Below are 18126 nucleotides of genomic sequence, written 5' to 3'. Positions count from 1 at the left end.
AAACTTTAAAATATATCAAAATTGTCTCCAATGAAGCTGGATGGGTCTGGTCTGTGTCAGTGCCCAGTGCTGACGGGCGCTGATATGGGTGGCAGGCCGCTGGCACCATGTGCCACTTCAACACTGATTCCTGTCTGGATTGGAGCCCAAAGCGATTAGCGACACGATGCGCAAAACCCTGCAGCCAGACACATGCAAAAACAAAGACGGCGAGACTGAGACTGTGTGCTTGTGTCTTTCACTAACACACCCACAGCCAACCCACCCCCACATGGCCCTCTCTCATTCTCCCTTTTGCATTTTCTCATGTTCTTCCATACTGTCTTAATATGTCCTTGCGGCCCCCTTCTCTCTGCCCAGTCTGCAGACAGACTTATCTACTTAAACAGGAGACTTACAGTAAATACAGTGTGCCACTGTCGCCTGTCTGATCAGCTCCCTTCCTATCTTTCTGACTAACTCGCCTGCTGAGTCCCTCTCTCCATCTTTTCTTTTTATTTCATTCTGTCTAGACTGGGAGAACCAAACAACTGCGGGGTACAGACTTAGCCCACTGTCATCCTCACATTAACGTACCAAGAAACTGACTGGCGCTCATCCACCTAAGCAGGAAAGAATGATGTTGTGTTGCAATTAATGAAGATGAAAAAAAAACCGAGGCGTATAATTCTGTAATAATTCATTACAAATGTTTCAGTTATGTTAAATTAACTGAAGAGGGGGAAAAAACTGGTGTGAAGCTTTCGTTCTCCCTCGTTCTCCGGGGCATTTGGTACATCTCGGTGCCAACCTATTGTAGTACGACGAGCACACAGCTAAGAAAGCCTGCGGGAGGTTTCTGTGTGTGGCTGGGAAGGGAGAGGTGGGCGGGGACAGAGGAGGGGGAAAGGAGGAAAGGTGTTGGATGTCGGCGTGGAGAGAGAACGGGGGGGGCGGGGTGGCCCGGAAAATGACATCATCGCTCATTTGCATAAATCTCGGCGCGCGCCGTGATTGGTGGAGAGCTGCAGAAATTGACGTTCCTTGACCATTGTCTGTGTACAAAATCACCCCCGCTGTCAGCCGTGGTAAATTCCGCCCTGAGTGTCCGTCTGTCCGGCCCGGGGAGTGGGCATTGTCTGCTGTGCGGTGATCAATGTTAGTTTGGGGCACACTGCAGCGCGGAAGAGTCTTGACCCTTTACGCACTGAGCAATCTGACGATTCCTTCGACTTATTAGGAATTTCTTTTTTCCATCCGCTAACTCGCTGTGTAGAGTCATCCTGTGAAAGGATACGGGAGAAGAATAGAAGCCGGATCGGGGCGTTGCTGGAGGAACAGTAGTTCGATATTGCTAAGGCAAGTTGGTAACCGTATAATTGATTTAAGCAAATCTCTGTATATGTGTATATATGTGTGTTTTTGTTTATAAATATATATTATATAAGCCAATTTCAGTGTCGTTATCTGTCAGTAGTTTTTGTCACCACTTTTCGCAAAAGGCATCTAGCTACGCAACGTATTCAGTAGTAGGGAATATTTAGCCGGTTGAATAGTACAGTTGTAGATTTATAAAATAGTAACAAGTAACCTTTCATGACTTTACACACTATAGCTGCGGCGCCATGCAAATTAGTCCAACATTGAAATGCAAAACACTTCTACATCCCGCGGAGAGCTTGGAGTAAGAAAACGAACGTGCCTTGTATTTCATTAGTAACTCCATCGCAAACTGCGGTGTACGTCTCTGTGGGAAAAGTGTACGGTAAACCGGCTTTCCCTAAAGTTGTCAGTGTTCCCCTTCATATATAAAACAAAGGATTGCGTTAAATTCATTCTAACATAACCCAAAAGAGATGTGGAGTTCGCCTTGAGGCGAAATGGTGGGAGAATGGGCGGTGGCAGGAGCGGGTGGAGGCTGAAATTGATCAGTAACTCAGACATTTAAAGCGGATTAATTATATTGGCGTTTAAGTGGAAATGGGTCATAACATGCTGTTCAGTAAGCGTGCACATATCTGTTAATTTTAAAAATAGTTTTAAATTGGTCTCATGATAAACTTTTCTTATTTCTCCCTTTCATAACCAGAGCCCATTGTTCGTGCAGCTAGTTGATCATTGTGGAACACTCCATTAAACCCCCTGTAGCGAACGACGGATAATTTAGCAGTGAACATTCGGTCGTTCACGGGTTTTCTGGTGCTATAAACCTAATTTTATGAGGACAGAGGAAGGTATTCCACAAGTTACAGCCTAATGCTTTTAAGTGACAAAAAAATAAAATAAAATAGATAAAGGATCGCACTGGAAATGCATATCTGACATTATTTATGTAAATATATTTAAAACTGGCGAATGCAAAGATACGGAAGTGATTATTTGAAACTGTTGCATTGTCTGGTTTATCTGTAGCTGGCTGGACAATAGAAACCATCCTTAATTAAACCCGGCAAGTCGAGCACGTGCATTAACATTTTTTTTTTTGCAAAGGCAATGCAGCCGGCTCTTGAATCCCCCCGTTTGCCGTGCAGACAATAAAACATACGACCCCCAGCTCGCGGTCGAGAAATGCCGAGTTATTGATGACAGTCAAAATGAGTGTCTGACGCTTCGTTTTTTTTCTCCCCGGTGGCAGACTGCCTTGCTACGAGAAACTTTAGCAGATGCTTGCTTACAATGCAGCTGGACGGTATTTGAATATCCCACCAGAAGGATAGCGCGTTGCTGTAGAACTATCATTCTGCATATTATTCGGTATAATTTTTTTTGAATGTTCGGCGATTCATGATACAACGCATTATTTCTCTGACGTGGACAAAATGAAAACGTATATACAATCAATAGTGATAAAGGAGGGCGGGGGGATGGGGTGGCTTCGCTACAGCGATGTTCTTTGTGATCACTTTGGTGACTCTGCATGCCTCACGCTGTATTCACCGCTTCCCGACATCGCGCTGAACTTGAAAGCGGAGCATCGCTTTTTCCCTCAGCGGGGAACAAACATGTTCTGATTCCAGTTACTAATTCCGTCCGGATACACCTCTGCTAATAAATTTCCTGGGGCATATTTGTGTCATTGCATAATGCGAGCAACGGGGATCCAATGTAGAAGTCGAGTTGCAGAAGAAGATAAAGTTGGCACCATTTCCTCGTTAATGTAGCCCCACTGGTTATTTGTCAACTCTCGGTGGTAGCTTGCATTTACAGCAGTCGTTAGATTGGGCTATCACATCTATTTCCCCTTTTTGTCGATGCACTTCGCCATTGTTTAGTAGTCTTTCTTTTCAGCCCCCTCTGTTGCAGCTCTCTGTTTCAGAATGCCTTTCGGTATTCTGTAAGCTTGACTCATCAATGAATTATTTAATTAAGTGTTATTAATTCATCTGCAATACTCTACAGTGTAACTCGGCCACAAAATATTACATTATTAGCCTATTATATAATCACCGCAAAATATTTGTCCTGGCACTTGTACTTCGTATGAATTATATCCAGGAAATGTACGTAGGCATCGCATAAAAACTGGTGTTCTCTGCGAAAATAGCAACACAAAGCGATATGGAGAAACTGATTTTCTTCATTTCTTATTTTCTATTATTGGAACACAAGTTTGTGTTAGAGAGGATGCACGGCAGGTTTAAATTCCAGGATCAAGCTGTCATTGATCTTTTGTATTGGAGATACTTCAGTAAATGTTAAATATTACACACCTTAATATAAATTAATAATCCCCACAAGCTGCTTTGAATATAACGTGTTGGCTGTTCTGTGCCAGTCGCAGGTGCAGTGGTCATTATAAAAGGAGTCCACTTTCACTAGGGCTAAACCTACAAAGGATTAGGTTTCTCCTAAAGTGGGTAATCCACCCTCGATGTGCAGTTGCAGACTGCGTGCGTGCGTGTGCGTCTGTCTGTTCCGGCTTCTGCCCGATCCAGATGATGTCAGCCTCGCTCGGCCACGCCCCAGCTGGTGTGGACTGGTGGATTTGGCTTTCCCTGTAGCCGCCACACCAGCTGCTCGTGTCCTCGGTCCAGTATGGGCCCCAGGGCAGGTCTCTGCATTTGGCAGACAGCAGTCAAAGTGGGGGGGCGGGGGTGGGGGGGGGCAGTTTTCTTCTCAAGTTACCCTCTATGCCACACACACATCCCCCCCATTCCTTCTGTTACCCCCACAGTATGGTAGGCCAGTTACTCTATCTCAGTTTTGCTGCCCATCCCTCCCCCCCCCCCCCCCATCACCCTTGACCCACGTGTTGCCACCTCGAGGTGGGACACCCCGGAGGGTGAGCGGACACATTTCCGAGGGGATTAAAAATAAACGTTGTCACTTATCGTGCTCTCTCTCCTCTCCTGCTCTCCGTGCACCCGGGGTGGAGGACAAGCTGATCGTGTGGGATTATTGTCAGCCTTTGTCCAGGGTTAACGAGCTCTGTCATGCGTTAATCCCTGTGTCTCTTGTGGTTTGGGGGGGGGGGGTGAGCGTAACTGCCCCGAGGGCACTACCTGTGGATGTACAGCAGAGGAGTGTGTCGGTCGAGGGTCCGCAAGCTTCTCAGCGTATGACTGCGATGGAAAATGTGTAGCTCAGTTTCAGGTTTTGGATTCAAATCCTGCAGTCAATAATCATATTGCCGGTGGCCTTCTAAGCAGGACCACCTCAGGCGTGCTGGATGCTGGCTGGTCCTCCCTGTCCCTAAGCTCACTTGTTTGTTGCTTTGGACAAAAAAGGTCTGCTGAATAAATACATATAAATATCCTTCTTCTGGCTTCTATCTGGAGCTGGGGGGGGGTGGGGGGGTGTCAAGACTGATTTCTTCTCTGTTATTGTTAGTTTCATTTTAATGCATTATGTTCATTGCAAATGGGAGAGAGCATCAGCAAACCGCTATAAGAATCCAGTTATGTGTGACGTGTGAGAGGCCTCCGGACTCCTGTCCCGGACTCCTGTCCCGGACTCCTGTCCCGGACTCCGCCCACTTGGATTCCCCTGCCACTCTCTGAACTCCTTGGTTCTGTTTGTTTTTTCTGTCTTTGTTCAGAATCAGCTTTTCTGCACCTCACTGTGACTGACAGCTCCTAGGCAAGCGTGTTCTACAATGTGTGATTATAGTTTGGAATATTTTTTTTTTAGGGTGGGGGGGGGGGGGGAGAATCAATGTCATGCGCCTGGGTCTCCGCCCTTTTTTTTTTTTTCAAAACCCCCCCACCCAATGTCAAGGCTGGGCCACCCGCCGGAACAATGGCCCTCAGTCCCTGCTCTCGATGGGGGCAGACCCCCTTTATGCAGTCATCCACTCTGTAATGGCCTCTCTGATAAGCTGTCTGTGGGCAGAGCCTCGTGGGACAGCAGGTGGTGCCGTGGTCAAAGAGCCGGTCTCAGCGACGGGCTACGCTTTTCCATCCGTATCCCCGGAAGCAGAGATCCTGCCCGACTGCTTCGGGTCCGTAACCTGGGATACGCGTCCAGGAGCGCCTGGCTGCATGGTGTGCGGCTGCAGATGAGGGCGTCTGCTCGGCAGGAACAGGGAGTCTGGGTGTCTGAGCTCCAGTGACTGCACTGTGCAGTGAAGCTGCATTAAAGGCAAAGTCTGCAACAAGAGGCAGCTGCAAAGCGGTTCCTGGTGCAGTGAGTGAAATTCTAAACTAGGATTCCATTTATACACCCGTGTGTGTGTGTGTGTGTGTGTGTGTGTGTGTGCATAACCCGTTCTATGACCCCTGACCCACACACAAACGATCCATGTTATCATGGTTCTCCTGCACATAGAAGAAGATATAGAGTGACATTAATAAAGAAAAAGTCTTTTCGGTACGAACTCCCATTACATACAAACCCCGCCAACCCATAGCATACAGACCCCGCCAACCCATAGCATACAGACCCCGCCCCTCAGGTAGCATGACTAACTGGTCTGAAGGTGTTTTTGCGCCTCTGCCTCTTACCAACACATAGCCAAAGCGAACAGCTCTCTGACACATATGGGCTCGTAAGAAAGGATCTCAGAGAGTGTGAATGATGAGTTCATAAGTAGACCCCCCCAGCCAGCTATTAATAGGACACCCTGAGGACCCCGAAGAACAAGGAGGTGTGTGTGTGCAGTGCAGAACTGTCTCTCTGAATCGTCTCCCTTCACCTTTCTCTCTGTGTGTTCATTCGCATGTCTGCATTCCAAAAAGGGGACCTGAGTTGTTCTCTGTCTTGCTGGACTTAAGGCATCTTTTCCCCCCTCAAACTTTACCTTCCTTTCCCAGTACTTCACCGTCCTTAGGCCAGTCGCTTGTTGATCCTGAGTCCCGCCCATTGGCCGATATAGAGACAGAGATTGGTGCAGCCCGGCGGCCCTTTCTAACACGTTCCCTCTTCTTCTGTGCAGCTCTAAACAAAATTTCAGCAACAGTCCTCCTTTGTTCTCACAGATGCATGCCCCCCCCCCTCACTCCCCCCCCCGCCCACCTGACTGGTTGCCGGGATGCCTTCCAATTTCCTTTGGCTGCCGAGCGTCAGGCGGCGGCCGCGTTCCGACCTCCCGTTCGCACCCGAGGCCGGTGGCTCGGGGAGATCGATTTTCGGAGACCAGGCACGTTGATCTAGAATTGCCATTAAAGGGGTCTTTACGTTTACAAACGGATCAGACTCTTGATCGCGGCACAGAATGTTGTTAACTTCCCCTCTGTCCGGAGATAATTAGTGAGTTTAGTGCATAGAGGGAGCGGCCAGGCAAGGCCAAGCTGTGGCCATTGGCACTAGAGGGTGGATGAAGAACAACGTTGTTTATTGTGAGCCTTGTGCTGGAAGCACAGTGCAGCCGCTGACACAAGTGAACTTTGTGGCTGTATCGGCAGTCAAGATTGGCCCGCGAGTCTGTTCAGTTCCACACTAACTCTGCTTGTTGGGATCAGCCCAGATGGAGCAGTGTCAGAAAGGCACCCTCTCTTGCCTCGCCGTGCATGTTTTCAGAGGATGTTAAAGTGGTTCATGAATTAGCCCAGTGTGCTAATGGTGTCTTGGCGGCTAATTATTACCGCAGGTTTTTGCCCTCATTTTTCTGTTCCGTTCAGTGCAGACAGTCTTGGGAATTTTGGGTTTTTCTGTGTTTTTTTTTTCCAGGTGATTCTTAACTGTTTTTCTGTGTTTTTAGGTCAGTTTTAATGCTGACACTGACTCCGCCTGTCATGTTCTTGGCTTCGCAGGCTTGACGTCTCGGAAATCCACACCAGAGGGGAGATGAAACCGGATGGGGTTGCCACGGCAGCCATGGAACCCATGGATGCGAAGGAAGGGGCGGGGCCTGTGTGCGAGGAGCCGCAGCCGGCCCCACCCTCCGAGGTGAAGAAGCCTGCGGGGGAAGGGAAGCCCCCAGGTGACAAGACGAAGAGCGGCAAATCTGGAGACGCCAAGGGCAAAGCGAAGGGCCCCACCAGAGCGAAGGCCAGCACCAACGTCCTCACCGGCACGAAGGCCAGTGCAACCTCTCCCAGGCCCAGCCCGGCGCAGAACCGCGTGCTCAACGGCGTCCAGAAGCAGCCGGCGTCAAATGGGGTTCCGAAAAAAACCGCCCCCCCAGCGTCGGAGAAGAAGAAGCTGGCCCCGGCGCCGGCACCCGCCAAGAAGTCCGTCAGTCCGACCAAACCGGCGGAAAAGAAGCCGGCGGTTGCCAGACCCGCCTCCGCTCCCGCCGCGGCCGGCACGCCATCGCCAAAGAAGAAAGCGGCAGCTGCGACGAGTAATGATGCGAAAGCGAAGCCCAAAACCGCAGGTAATGCGCTGTCTGCTGCATCCGCCTCCTGCTCATATGCTCGCAGTCCGTGAGAAGAATCCCCAGAGCGCAACTGTAACGCTGTTCTCACATCGTTGTGACAGCCGCTTATATGAGATTGAAACCCTGTAGTATTAAGCAGCCTGCTATCTGAAACCCTTCTTTAGCTTTCAGGGTTACAACTCCCTGCCACATACTTATTAATCGTATAAAGAGAACAGAAATGTTCACAGTAGTTTCTCTTTCTCTGCGTCTCTCTCTTTGCCTGTCGCTCATTTTCACCCCATGTCTCCATTTCACTGTCATTCCTCTTAATGTTTCGCTCCCCCCCCCCCCCCCCCCCCCCCGTCTGTCATCCAGCTCCCAGACCGACCTCGGCGGCTCCCGCAAAATCCAGCACCGGAGCGGCAGCCAAACCTGATAAGCCGGCAGTCTCCATGGCTACCAGGTAGGCCAGCAGGTCGTCGGCGTGATTTTTCTGAGTAGCTCTTAAGGAGTATGGAACGTCAAATTCGTAATGTATGATGCAGCCGCTTAGCTTCTAAACACTTTAAATGACCCGGCCATGCCATGATGTTTTACATCATTTAATTCAATAGCTTCATTTAAAAGTAATTATTTAAATATTTTGTCAGGAATGATCCTGTTGAATGACTCTGCACTAAATTAACACAAAGTCAAAGATGTGTTCATAAGGAACAAAGCAGTTTGTCCATAAGGCACATAGCTTCAGTTTCACAAAGGAGGTCACAAACTGATGCCTGGATTGAGACCAATTTTGTAGTCAAACCCAAAAATTGTCGTGTGTGAGCTTTAATCCGGAGGACCTGCAGTCCAGCCGTGGTGCCTTCTGCCAGCACAGACCTGGGAGAGGCCAAGGGACACTTGACAAGTATCTGGGTGCAGTAGACGACTCATCCCTCAAGCCTGGTTTGGGACAAAGATGTTCTGTTGTGTGTGCTCTCTGCAAAGAAGCTTCCTCGTCTCCTTGGTCAAGGGGGGGCACCGCTGTCTAGAGGACCTGGTTTGCAGGCCCACGTGAGACTTTCTGTTGATGCCTCAGTCCTTCCTGTCTTGTTCTTCTAACGGTCTCTGCGATCTTTCTTGCGTGGACATATTTCAAAATGGCAACCCGTGTGTTTGAAGCATCTGCTGTTTAATAGCAACCCACGGCAGCCTCCTCTATTTAAAGCTTCGGTTTCTTTCCTGCTCTCCGTGTGCATCTGCCGACACTTTTCCTCACTACTTCCAGAAATGCATGTACCCCAGTCAAATACAGGCTTCAGCAAGGTCAAGGGTGAGGGGGATGAGGAGGAAGGAAGAGGTGGGTAATGGGTTCGGGATTGGGCAGTGAGAGGAAAGCTGAAAATCGCGTGTATAACTCGTCTAGCTTGCACAACCTTCATATTGTGCTTGAATCCTGCGCTGCCTCTTTAATATTCTGTCGTGTTTCCGTGCTCCTGAATCATCTTGCCTGCCGCCACACTCTCAATGTCCTTTCAGTATGTTGCTAAAGTGAGCAACACTCTTTTGGAGTTCTCCGTCCATCTGTGAGCCTTTAAGGCTGCAGATATGAACCTGCTGTATGGTTAGTTGGTAGGTTCTAAGTTCTGGGGAATTGGATGGGGCGCCTCGTGCAGCATTCTCAATGGTTCGGTTGTCGGTCCCCAAAGTGCCATATAAAATTGGAGCATGCCTGACGTTCACAGAAAAGCTAACTGCACTTGGATGTGACTTCACGAACTGTGAAATCTTAAATGTGCACTTTCCCACCATAGAAATTCAGCACTCGAGTGAACAACTTAAGTATTTCAAAAGAATCTGAAATACCATTCAGTATAGTTCACATTTGGTGTTGAAAAATATAGATTTTCCCCCACTTGTGATATCAGGTTGACACCCATGACAACTGGCTAGGTGGCAAACACACCATTACCCCTTGAGGTGCAACGCTGACAGTAGGTATGTCAACAGATCAATGAGAGGCACCCGGATGTCTTACCCACCCAAAACCAGACAGCCCACTTTGCATTCTCTGGGCCTTTTGGCTACAGCTGGTTGACATGGCTCAGTACCAAACTATGCAAAGATCTCTACTGTAGGTTGCCTGGTTCTTTGACTGGTGTGCCACAGGGGGGGACCCACGCTGAGATATTTACCGAAGCAACACAATTAGCATTCCCATCCAGAGATTAACCAGGACCCTCCCGGCCTCTCCATTGGTCGGCTGGCATTTCCTTGGGAGCACAGGATTGAAATTCCCCATGTGTGCAGAAGTCGCAGCTGCTTCCTTGTGGTCTGGCAACAGGAGGAGCGGCTGTAACGTTCGACCACAGAGGGAAGCCCACGAAACGGAGCCGAATTCCTGTGGTGCTGAAGGGCTGCAGCACTTCTCCTAGCGTTCTGGAAGATGCAGTTTTTTACAAATATTTTCTCACCATCCCACGAACTAATGCAAAATCTTATAAGACTGGCTGTGCCGTATCTGTTTTGGTTTATCGATTTTCTGGATCATTCATTGCACTTCATTTGCTCGACTCAAACAGACTTTCCAACAGATAAGCGCTTCAATGGAATGACAGGGAGTTTAATTCATTCTTTTAACATATCAACTGGGGCAGCATAGTGGTGTGGTGCTTAACACTGTTGCCTTACATCTCTGAGACAGGGGTGTTGCTAGCCATTAAGCTGTACTGGGACACCCGCCCCACCCCCCATCTTCCGTATGATTTTTGAAAGCTGAACGTAAAGCGGATCTAGCGATGCCCATGGTCTGGGACCTGGGTTCGAGTCTCTGCCATGACTCGGTGTTTGTGGAGTAACCGTGTTCTTCGACTGCTCTGATTTCCCCCCCTCCCACAAAAAAATATGCTGAGGTTAATTGGAGTTACCAAATTGCCCACAGGTGTGCCCGTGTGAGTGACTGGTGTGTGTGTGCCATGCGAAGGATTGGCGCCCCTTCCGGATTGTTCCCTGCTTTGTGCCCATAGCCTCTGTAACCCTCCCCCCCCCAACCATGAATATAACAAGCAGTTACAGAGAATAGATGGATGGAAAATGGCAACTGGAAACTTCAGGTCTAAATTTGGTAATATGCATTGGTCATTCACTATTTCTTTGGGATGATAGATCTAGGTCACCTATGTGTGGTACTGGGCATTGCCATAAACTAGGCAGGTCTTTAGGGACAGCTGGATTAAACACAAGCCTGAAAAGCCTTCAGCCTCCAGGGCCGGATTTGAAGAGCCTTGACGTGAATATCTTACCACCCGTGCCATCTGTCTGGCATCTAACCCTCCCTTCATACCAGCCTTTCTCGATCCAGCCCAGAGTTGGGCGCGGTTCGCGGTTTTCAGAGTCCTGGAGAGGTACGCATTTTGGGGGGGTGTAACTCACACCCTGCTCAGGTCTCATCCTGCCGTTTACCAGCTCCCACAACTCACCCTGCCCTTTGGATTAATCTACCGGTTGTCCCATGTCAACTGAGTCATCCCTGTAAATAATAGCCTAATGTTTTTCTCTAAGCTGCCAGAAATGACTAAACCGTAAGAATCTGATATCCTGTAATGTGCCTGTTCTTGCTCATCTGCTGAGTTTAACCAAAAATAATGAATAATAGGGCATTTTTTATGATGATGGTAAATTTGTGTTTGTTGCAGGAGTCACATTTCCGCCGTGGGTGTTATATGGGTAACTGTGTGAGGAGACCCCAAGCTGCCAGGTAGCCTGTGAAAGATGAGGCCCACTAGCGGGGCAATTAGGGAAGTCACCCAGGCTGGGGGCGGCATCCATGCTGCTCCGATTAATGACAAGTACACTTAATTTGCCATTTGCCCAAGTTCAGGATCACTGGAAGGTTGCTTTTTTTGCATATCCTGTCTTGCTGTCCTTTGAGAGACAAACACAAATATATAGAGATGAGAGCTAAGCTTGGGGTCTGAGTACAGGGTCAGCTATTTATCTGGTGTCCTTGGAGCATTTTGTGGGGGGGGGGAGGGGGTGAAGGGCCCTGCTCAAGGGATCATAAGCACAGAGGCCTAACCCACTGGGCAACGCCCCGCACCGCCCCGACCCCATCTACTCAGTTGTGCTGCTCTAGGGGAAATCCAGAGGGGATCTGAGGCATAGCAGATTGGTAATGAAATGATGGTTCTGTTGGAGAACTGGAAAAATTTTTGTAAATTCTTATGAAATTCTTATGTTCTTATGAATGGGGCAAGGAGAGAGGGTTTACTGACCAGGGCATGTCACGGCCCCTTTGAGTGTTCGCACTTTTCCCTAGTTGTTTGTAAAATTTCCCTATATATCGTTTTGGCTATATGTCAGAAGGCGGCACAGACAACCTGCAAGGCCTTAGTCTGTCCCATTTGTCTCCCCCCCCAGACCAGCTGCCGGTCCTCCGCCCCGGCCTGCACCTGCAGCCTCAGCAGGGAAACTAGCTTCCTCATCAGCTCGACCAGGTCCTGTCAAGACTCCAGTGCCCTCTGCTGGTAAAGCCTCCACAACACAGTCTCCCAAGCCCCCAACTCCTGCAAAGAAAGGTATCCAAACTCATTTGGCATCGGCTGTATTACATTCCCCTTTGCAAAAACACGGCACTACAGGGATTGTTAATTCAGACACCATTTAATTGCTCAATCAGGGGTATATTCTTTATTTTGGTTAAAAGACAGAACATGCACTGTCCCTGACATGGACATTTTTTCTGTAGATGTTAGCCGATCAACTTCCACTGTGGCCAAGAAGCCGACAGAGTCCCCTGGTCGTCCGTCAGCAGCCAAGACCTCCAAGAGCGAGTCTCCAAAGCCAGTATCAGCCTCCAAGTCTGACGCTCCAAACAAGCGCCCCGTCTCCAGCGCAAAGCCAGCTGACTTCAAGCCCACACGTCCAAAACCCCAGGAGGTCAAAGCTTCCACAAGCCCCCGACCCTCTGGATCCAAGCCTGGTGTCGGCAAGTCTGCCAGTCCCAAGAAAGCAGTGGGGAGCAGCACGCCAATGCCTGTGAAACGCGCCCCTAAACCCACACCGCCTGTCAGTGCTGCTGAGGAGCAGACTGAGGAGAACCTGCATCAGAAAGCTGCTGCTGCTTCTGTTTCCGACACCGCGGCACCAGCTCCTCAGGCGCCGGCGGCCGAACCAAATGTGGGTCATGCTCTCCAAAGGGAAGAGGCAGAAGAACTGCTGCCCCAGCCTGTTGACCTTGCAGAAGAAGAAACAAAGGTGGCCAACATCTCCACTCCCAGGAAGGAGGATTCCCAAGACTTGGTTGTCCTCTCAGAGCCCGAAGTGGCTTCTTTGGCACAGTCATCTCCATCCTCAACCCCTGCTTCTTTGTCTTTACAGGCACAAAGTGCCTCCCCTGTTGTGGAACCTGTAATCTCTCATGATGACACCTCCTCCAAGGACCAGCCACCCATGACAACCACAGAGGACTCAGTAGAATATGAACCAAAAATTCAGCCTCATGTTGAATCAACACCACAGGTGTCTGCTTCCATAGACCAGCTTGCAATGATCTCTCCTATAGGAGAAACTGAGGTGGCTGTGGAGAAAGCAGATGAAGAGATCAATGTAGACAATGATGAGGATGAAGAATATGAAGAGAAAGAAGATGAAGATGAAAAGCATGAGAAAAAGGAGTGCAGTATCCAGTTGTCTGACATGAGCATGCCCCAGACCAAGTCAGATGACCTAGATCTAGACACTAAAGACATAAATGGCCACCAGGAGGAGCTAACGAAGCATCCATCTGTGTTCTTGGAGGAAACGGCAACACTTGATGACCGGGAAGAGGTTAGTCTTATGGGGAAAGACAGCGAATCCACGGATGATACAACCTACGACTCAAGAATCACTCAACACACCTGTGTGATGCAGCTGGAGAAGGAGGATGGACAACAGGAGGAGGAGGAGGAGGAGGAGGAAGAGGAAGAGAAGCAGTGGGAGGAGATGGAGCAGCAGGAGAAGCAGCAGGAGAAGCAGCAGGAAGAAGAGGAACAGGAGGAAGAGGAAGAGAAACATCAGTCGGAGGAGGAGCAGGAAAAGGAGCAGCAGCAGGTAGAGGAAACGAAGGAAGATAAGCATCAATCAGAGGAGGAGCAGGAAAAGGAGGAGGAGCAGCAGGTAGAGGAGGAGGAGGAAGAGAAGCAGCAGGTTGAGCAGGAAGTGGAATTCAGTTTGCAGCTGCCAGAGATATGCAGTAGTCAGCCCATGGAGAAGTTCCCAGCTGAGACCAACTGCTCAGGATTCCAGGGTCCAATGCGGACAGATTTAGAGCTTGATGCTGATCATGTTGATCATGATGATGATGATAATGGTGAAGATGATGATGATAGTGATGATAACGAAGATGATGATGATGTGAAGGGCAGTCAGCAGGAAGTACAGCATCACAGCACTTTTGACTTACTGGAGACTACAGAGAGAACCTTCAGTTCGATGGAAGCCAGGCTGAAGGGGAAGGAATGTGAAATATTTGATGCTCCATCTCATCATTCAGAACTACTGCCAGATATCGCAGTGGAAAACAGAAGAGTGGAAGAGGAAAGTGATACACAGGAGTTGGAGAGAAAGAGCCAGCCTATTGCAGAATACCTAACAGAGTTTACCAATCTGGTCAGCTGCGCAGGAGTCCAGGGTCTCTCAAACCCAGTTATAGATGCTACAAATGTAAATGACTGTCACCTCGAAACCCAAATACTCAGTACCCCTGACTTGCTAGGGGCTCTGGAGAGAACCAGTAACCAGGAAAGGGCCAGCTTGATGGAAACAGAGGGTAAGCTGATAGATACCCTATCTCAGAATAATGATTCCACACCACAGAATCCTCCTATGGAAGAGGAGGAGACAGAAGAAGCACAGTTTAGTCTGCAAATGTCAGAGATGAGCAGTAGCTGGCAGATGGAGGAGTTCCCAGCTAAGTCTGTTGACCTGATTAGCTGTGTAAGTTCTCAGAGTCCCTCGACAGTGGATATGGGAAATGAAGATCTAAGTAAGAGTCAAGTAAAGACACTAGAGCAGGATATATCTATCTTGCCTGAGGGTATGGATGGCGCATGCATCCTGGGTGAGACCAACCTGAAGGAGGAAGAGGGTGCAGTTGTATGTTCTGTGGCGCACCATTTCAATTCTGTGCAAGAAACTCAAGAAAAACATGAAAAGGAAGAGGATGATGATGATGAGGAGGAGGAGGAGGAGGAAGCAGATCAACAGGATGACATGGATGTAGGGTCTGAACGAGCAGAAGACTGTCGGGGGGTACCACATGAGGATGAGGAAGAGGATGAAGATGTAGAGATGGCCAGTGAAGTTGTCACAGAGGGCGGACTGGAGAGCTATGAGAATGTTGACGAGGATGACCATGCTGAGGGGGAACACTGCCTGTATAACCTAAATCTGACCCCGTCACTGCCCCCTGTCACCTCAGGACCATGGGATCAACTATCCCTAATAACAGCCAACCAGCCACTGGACCAATCACTTGAGCCTGTTCTACCTGCCCAGCCTGCTTGGCTAGATCTTGGAAATACATTACGAAAGGAAGAGCCTCTCCTCCAGGCATCTGATAAATCCCCACTGGATGAAGTTTCTAGGCCTGTGATGCCAGGGTGCCAACCAAGCTCCCTGGGAGACGCTCAGCAGGCAGCTCACTGCAGCAGCGGCAGCGAGACAGGGACACCGGAAGAGCTTGCTGATTATGACAGCAGCTCAGGCGTGGAATCTCGCTCGGAGGACAAGCAGCGCACACCCGTACCCCCAGCCCAACCCGATATTGAGCAGGACCTCGGCATTCACCTAGAAAAGGGGGACGTGGAAGGCGAAGAAGAGGAAGCTGAGACTCTCCCTGCCGATGAGGTTATGGGCGACCCTCCCACTGCACACACCTCGGCTCCCTCCTCACCATCTTCTTCAGGTGACGAGGCCAGTGATACTGAAGGGGAAATTCAGATCAATGACCCCAGCTCCCACATTATTGACAACGCAAACTTGGATGGTAAGTCTGGTGCCCATGACCAACCAGCTCTGGACGAGTCAGGGGAGGAGGATGGGGGGACACCTCAGTCTGCTGCCTCTGTACCCTCTTATGCCTTTGACTGTCCCACATCCAATGCACACTCCACAGCTGAAAGCTGTGGAAAAAGCCCAGGTCTCTTTTCTCTGGAGAATGAGGAGCAGCTGCTTGAGGACGCCAAGGATCCATGTTTAGTCCAGGAGTTGACCATGTCTGCTGCCACAGGACATATAGATGATCACCTAGGCTCCCCAGTAGCTCTTCTGCCCCTAGTTCATAATGAGGAGAATGACAAGGAAGAGGAAGATGAAGATGAAGAGGAAGAAGAGGTCGACCCAGATGAGGAGCAGTATCTATTGAGAGGGAAGTCCGAGATAGGATTTCCTGGCATCCTGAGCTCCACAGGGCCGCTGGAGGCTGACGGACACCTCTCTTCACACCACCACCACACCTCTGGAGAGGATTCTGAGTCTCAGCCTCCTTATTTCACTGCCATTTGTGATAAAACGGATAACGCTCTGGCAGGTAACGTATAGTTCCACCTGTGTGATGCACCTATTTCTGCCCCCTTGTTCCTTATTCTTCCTGCTGCTGGGGTAGACGTTGTAGAAGCAGGGAAGGTAAGAGGCGGCGCTTAAGAAAATGAGGGGATTAATCTACTAGATGTATCCATGCCACTACTTCTGTGATGTTACTACTGTGGTCATAATTAAGTCAATGGTTTCAACTTCTCTACGTTCAATAGCTACTACAATTACTTGTCTGTATTCTTCTTGGCTTATTTGCATATCTGATCAGCTAAACTGGCATGGATTGACCAGTCTGTTATGTAAGGGTTCAGGGGTTGTTGGGGGCACTTAAGGACTGTTTTGGGGAGGGGGCAGAATACAACGGAATGGACTCTACCTTTTGTGTAATTATCCTACTGTTTTTACCAAACAAAGTTGTTTTTTTTGTATGTCTATTTTATTTCTGTTCCATGTTATGAGAATCGAAAACCTGTCTTTTCTTCGTGTACCCGATTCTGTTTATGGGAATCAGTATCTTTACTTATATTTGTTCTGATTCCGAAAACAATGCCGTTTTAGCTTTGACTAAAATTTTAGCACAACTCTCTTTTCTTCCCCATGGCCAGTTTTACTTCTAGTTGTGTAGGGAAGCTGAACAGCCAAGTTCTAGGATCTTAGGTTTCTCCAGTACATAGAAGGCTCCATATTTATCATTCATATTTGCTGGAAAGCAGGCTTTAAAAGGCCCCTGGACTCCTTTCAATGTTCCCTCCAGGCTTCATTATCGTTGCTACTTTTTCAGAATCACCAGACCAAACTACCTAAAGTTCTCGACGTAATTTCTAAACTTGGAACGCTTCATTAAAAAGTATCGGACTTCTGGCACATTTCAGACATGCAGCGCAAGTTCCCTTTGTAATTTTGCAATTTATATAATTCAGGCATTTAAGTAACCGGAAACTTTGCTATGAAGCTGGATCGCAAAATCTCAGGAAACAGCGTAGAATGATGGCAGGATTTCCTGAATATGTGACGACGAGGATATTTGTGTTCGCGTGCGGCTGAACTCAAAAGCAATGGTATTTTCAATTGGAACTTAAACTGGTCTATGAAATGGTATTAAATGCAGAATCTTGGTATAAAAAATCCTTGTCCTCATTTTTCTGTACCTTATGTCCCCCCCTCACATATACCTACCTGTGTCTCTGATTGGTCTGCCAAGCTGCCACACACACTGGGATTCTGTAAGTCCAGAGTATCGAAAGAACGCCCGTTTGTCTCATTACTGGTCTCCGGTATCTGTAACCCACCCTCTTCCTGCTTGATGGATCCACATTAAAGGGAGCAGATATGTGGAAATCTGTGATTGCCCTGCTTCAGTCCTTTATATTTTATACAGTTTGAGTTATTCTCTGCTTGCCTTCATTCATCATCTGAATACATGGAATCCAAAATCTTCTCTGCTTTGTCCTTCACCTGGTTGCTAAGCAACCCTAAAATGGACTGAGACTCATTTCAGGTGCGATTTAAGGTCACAGGCCCATTAGGAGTGATGACTGTGTACAATAGTCACCCATCGTTTCCATTACTCACCCATCTGGTGTAAAGACGCAGTGAGATGGGAATCTATAGCTGGGCGATGAAGTGTGGGGGTGGGTGGGGTGGGGCAGGGCAGGGCAGGGCAGGGCAGAGACCGTCTCACACTCTAACCCCAGCTCCGGAGATGTGAAGCTACCCCCACCTATTTCCATATTTAACATATACAAGCCACGAATAGGTGCGATGCATGCATGTCTTAAAAGCTGACAGATTAAGCACAACAGGATCTGTCGTGTATCTCCACCATATCCCCCAGCAGTTGCAAATACCAA

The 18126-nt window shown here is 48.7% G+C and overlaps 1 protein-coding gene across 1 annotated transcript; it reads left to right on the top strand.

Moving 5' to 3' along the window:
* Window positions 1-1042: 1042 nt before the first annotated feature.
* On the top strand, window positions 1043-17400 carry wu:fb95e10 (protein piccolo). The gene is made up of 5 exons (XM_048991520.1): window positions 1043-1338; window positions 7170-7735; window positions 8096-8183; window positions 12119-12276; window positions 12447-17400. The coding sequence occupies exons 2-5, from the start codon at window positions 7204-7206 to the stop codon at window positions 16280-16282; spliced, it is 4614 nt and encodes a 1537-aa protein (XP_048847477.1). The 5' UTR covers window positions 1043-1338; window positions 7170-7203; the 3' UTR covers window positions 16283-17400.
* The last annotated feature ends 726 nt before the right edge of the window (window positions 17401-18126 follow it).

Source organism: Brienomyrus brachyistius, chromosome 22 (genome assembly GCF_023856365.1).
Source record: "Brienomyrus brachyistius isolate T26 chromosome 22, BBRACH_0.4, whole genome shotgun sequence".
Lineage (NCBI taxonomy): Eukaryota > Metazoa > Chordata > Actinopteri > Osteoglossiformes > Mormyridae > Brienomyrus > Brienomyrus brachyistius.
This window is presented reverse-complemented; position numbering and strand designations above follow the sequence as displayed.

Bases quoted from the DNA above. Each gene is read 5' to 3' on its own strand.
- wu:fb95e10 (XM_048991520.1), top strand. From the start codon at position 7,204: ATGAAACCGGATGGGGTTGCCACGGCAGCCATGGAACCCATGGATGCG. The intron at 8,184-12,118 runs GTAGGCCAGCAG...CTCCCCCCCCAG, and splicing joins GCAGTCTCCATGGCTACCAG to ACCAGCTGCCGGTCCTCCGC. The intron at 12,277-12,446 runs GTATCCAAACTC...TTTTTTCTGTAG, and splicing joins CCCAACTCCTGCAAAGAAAG to ATGTTAGCCGATCAACTTCC.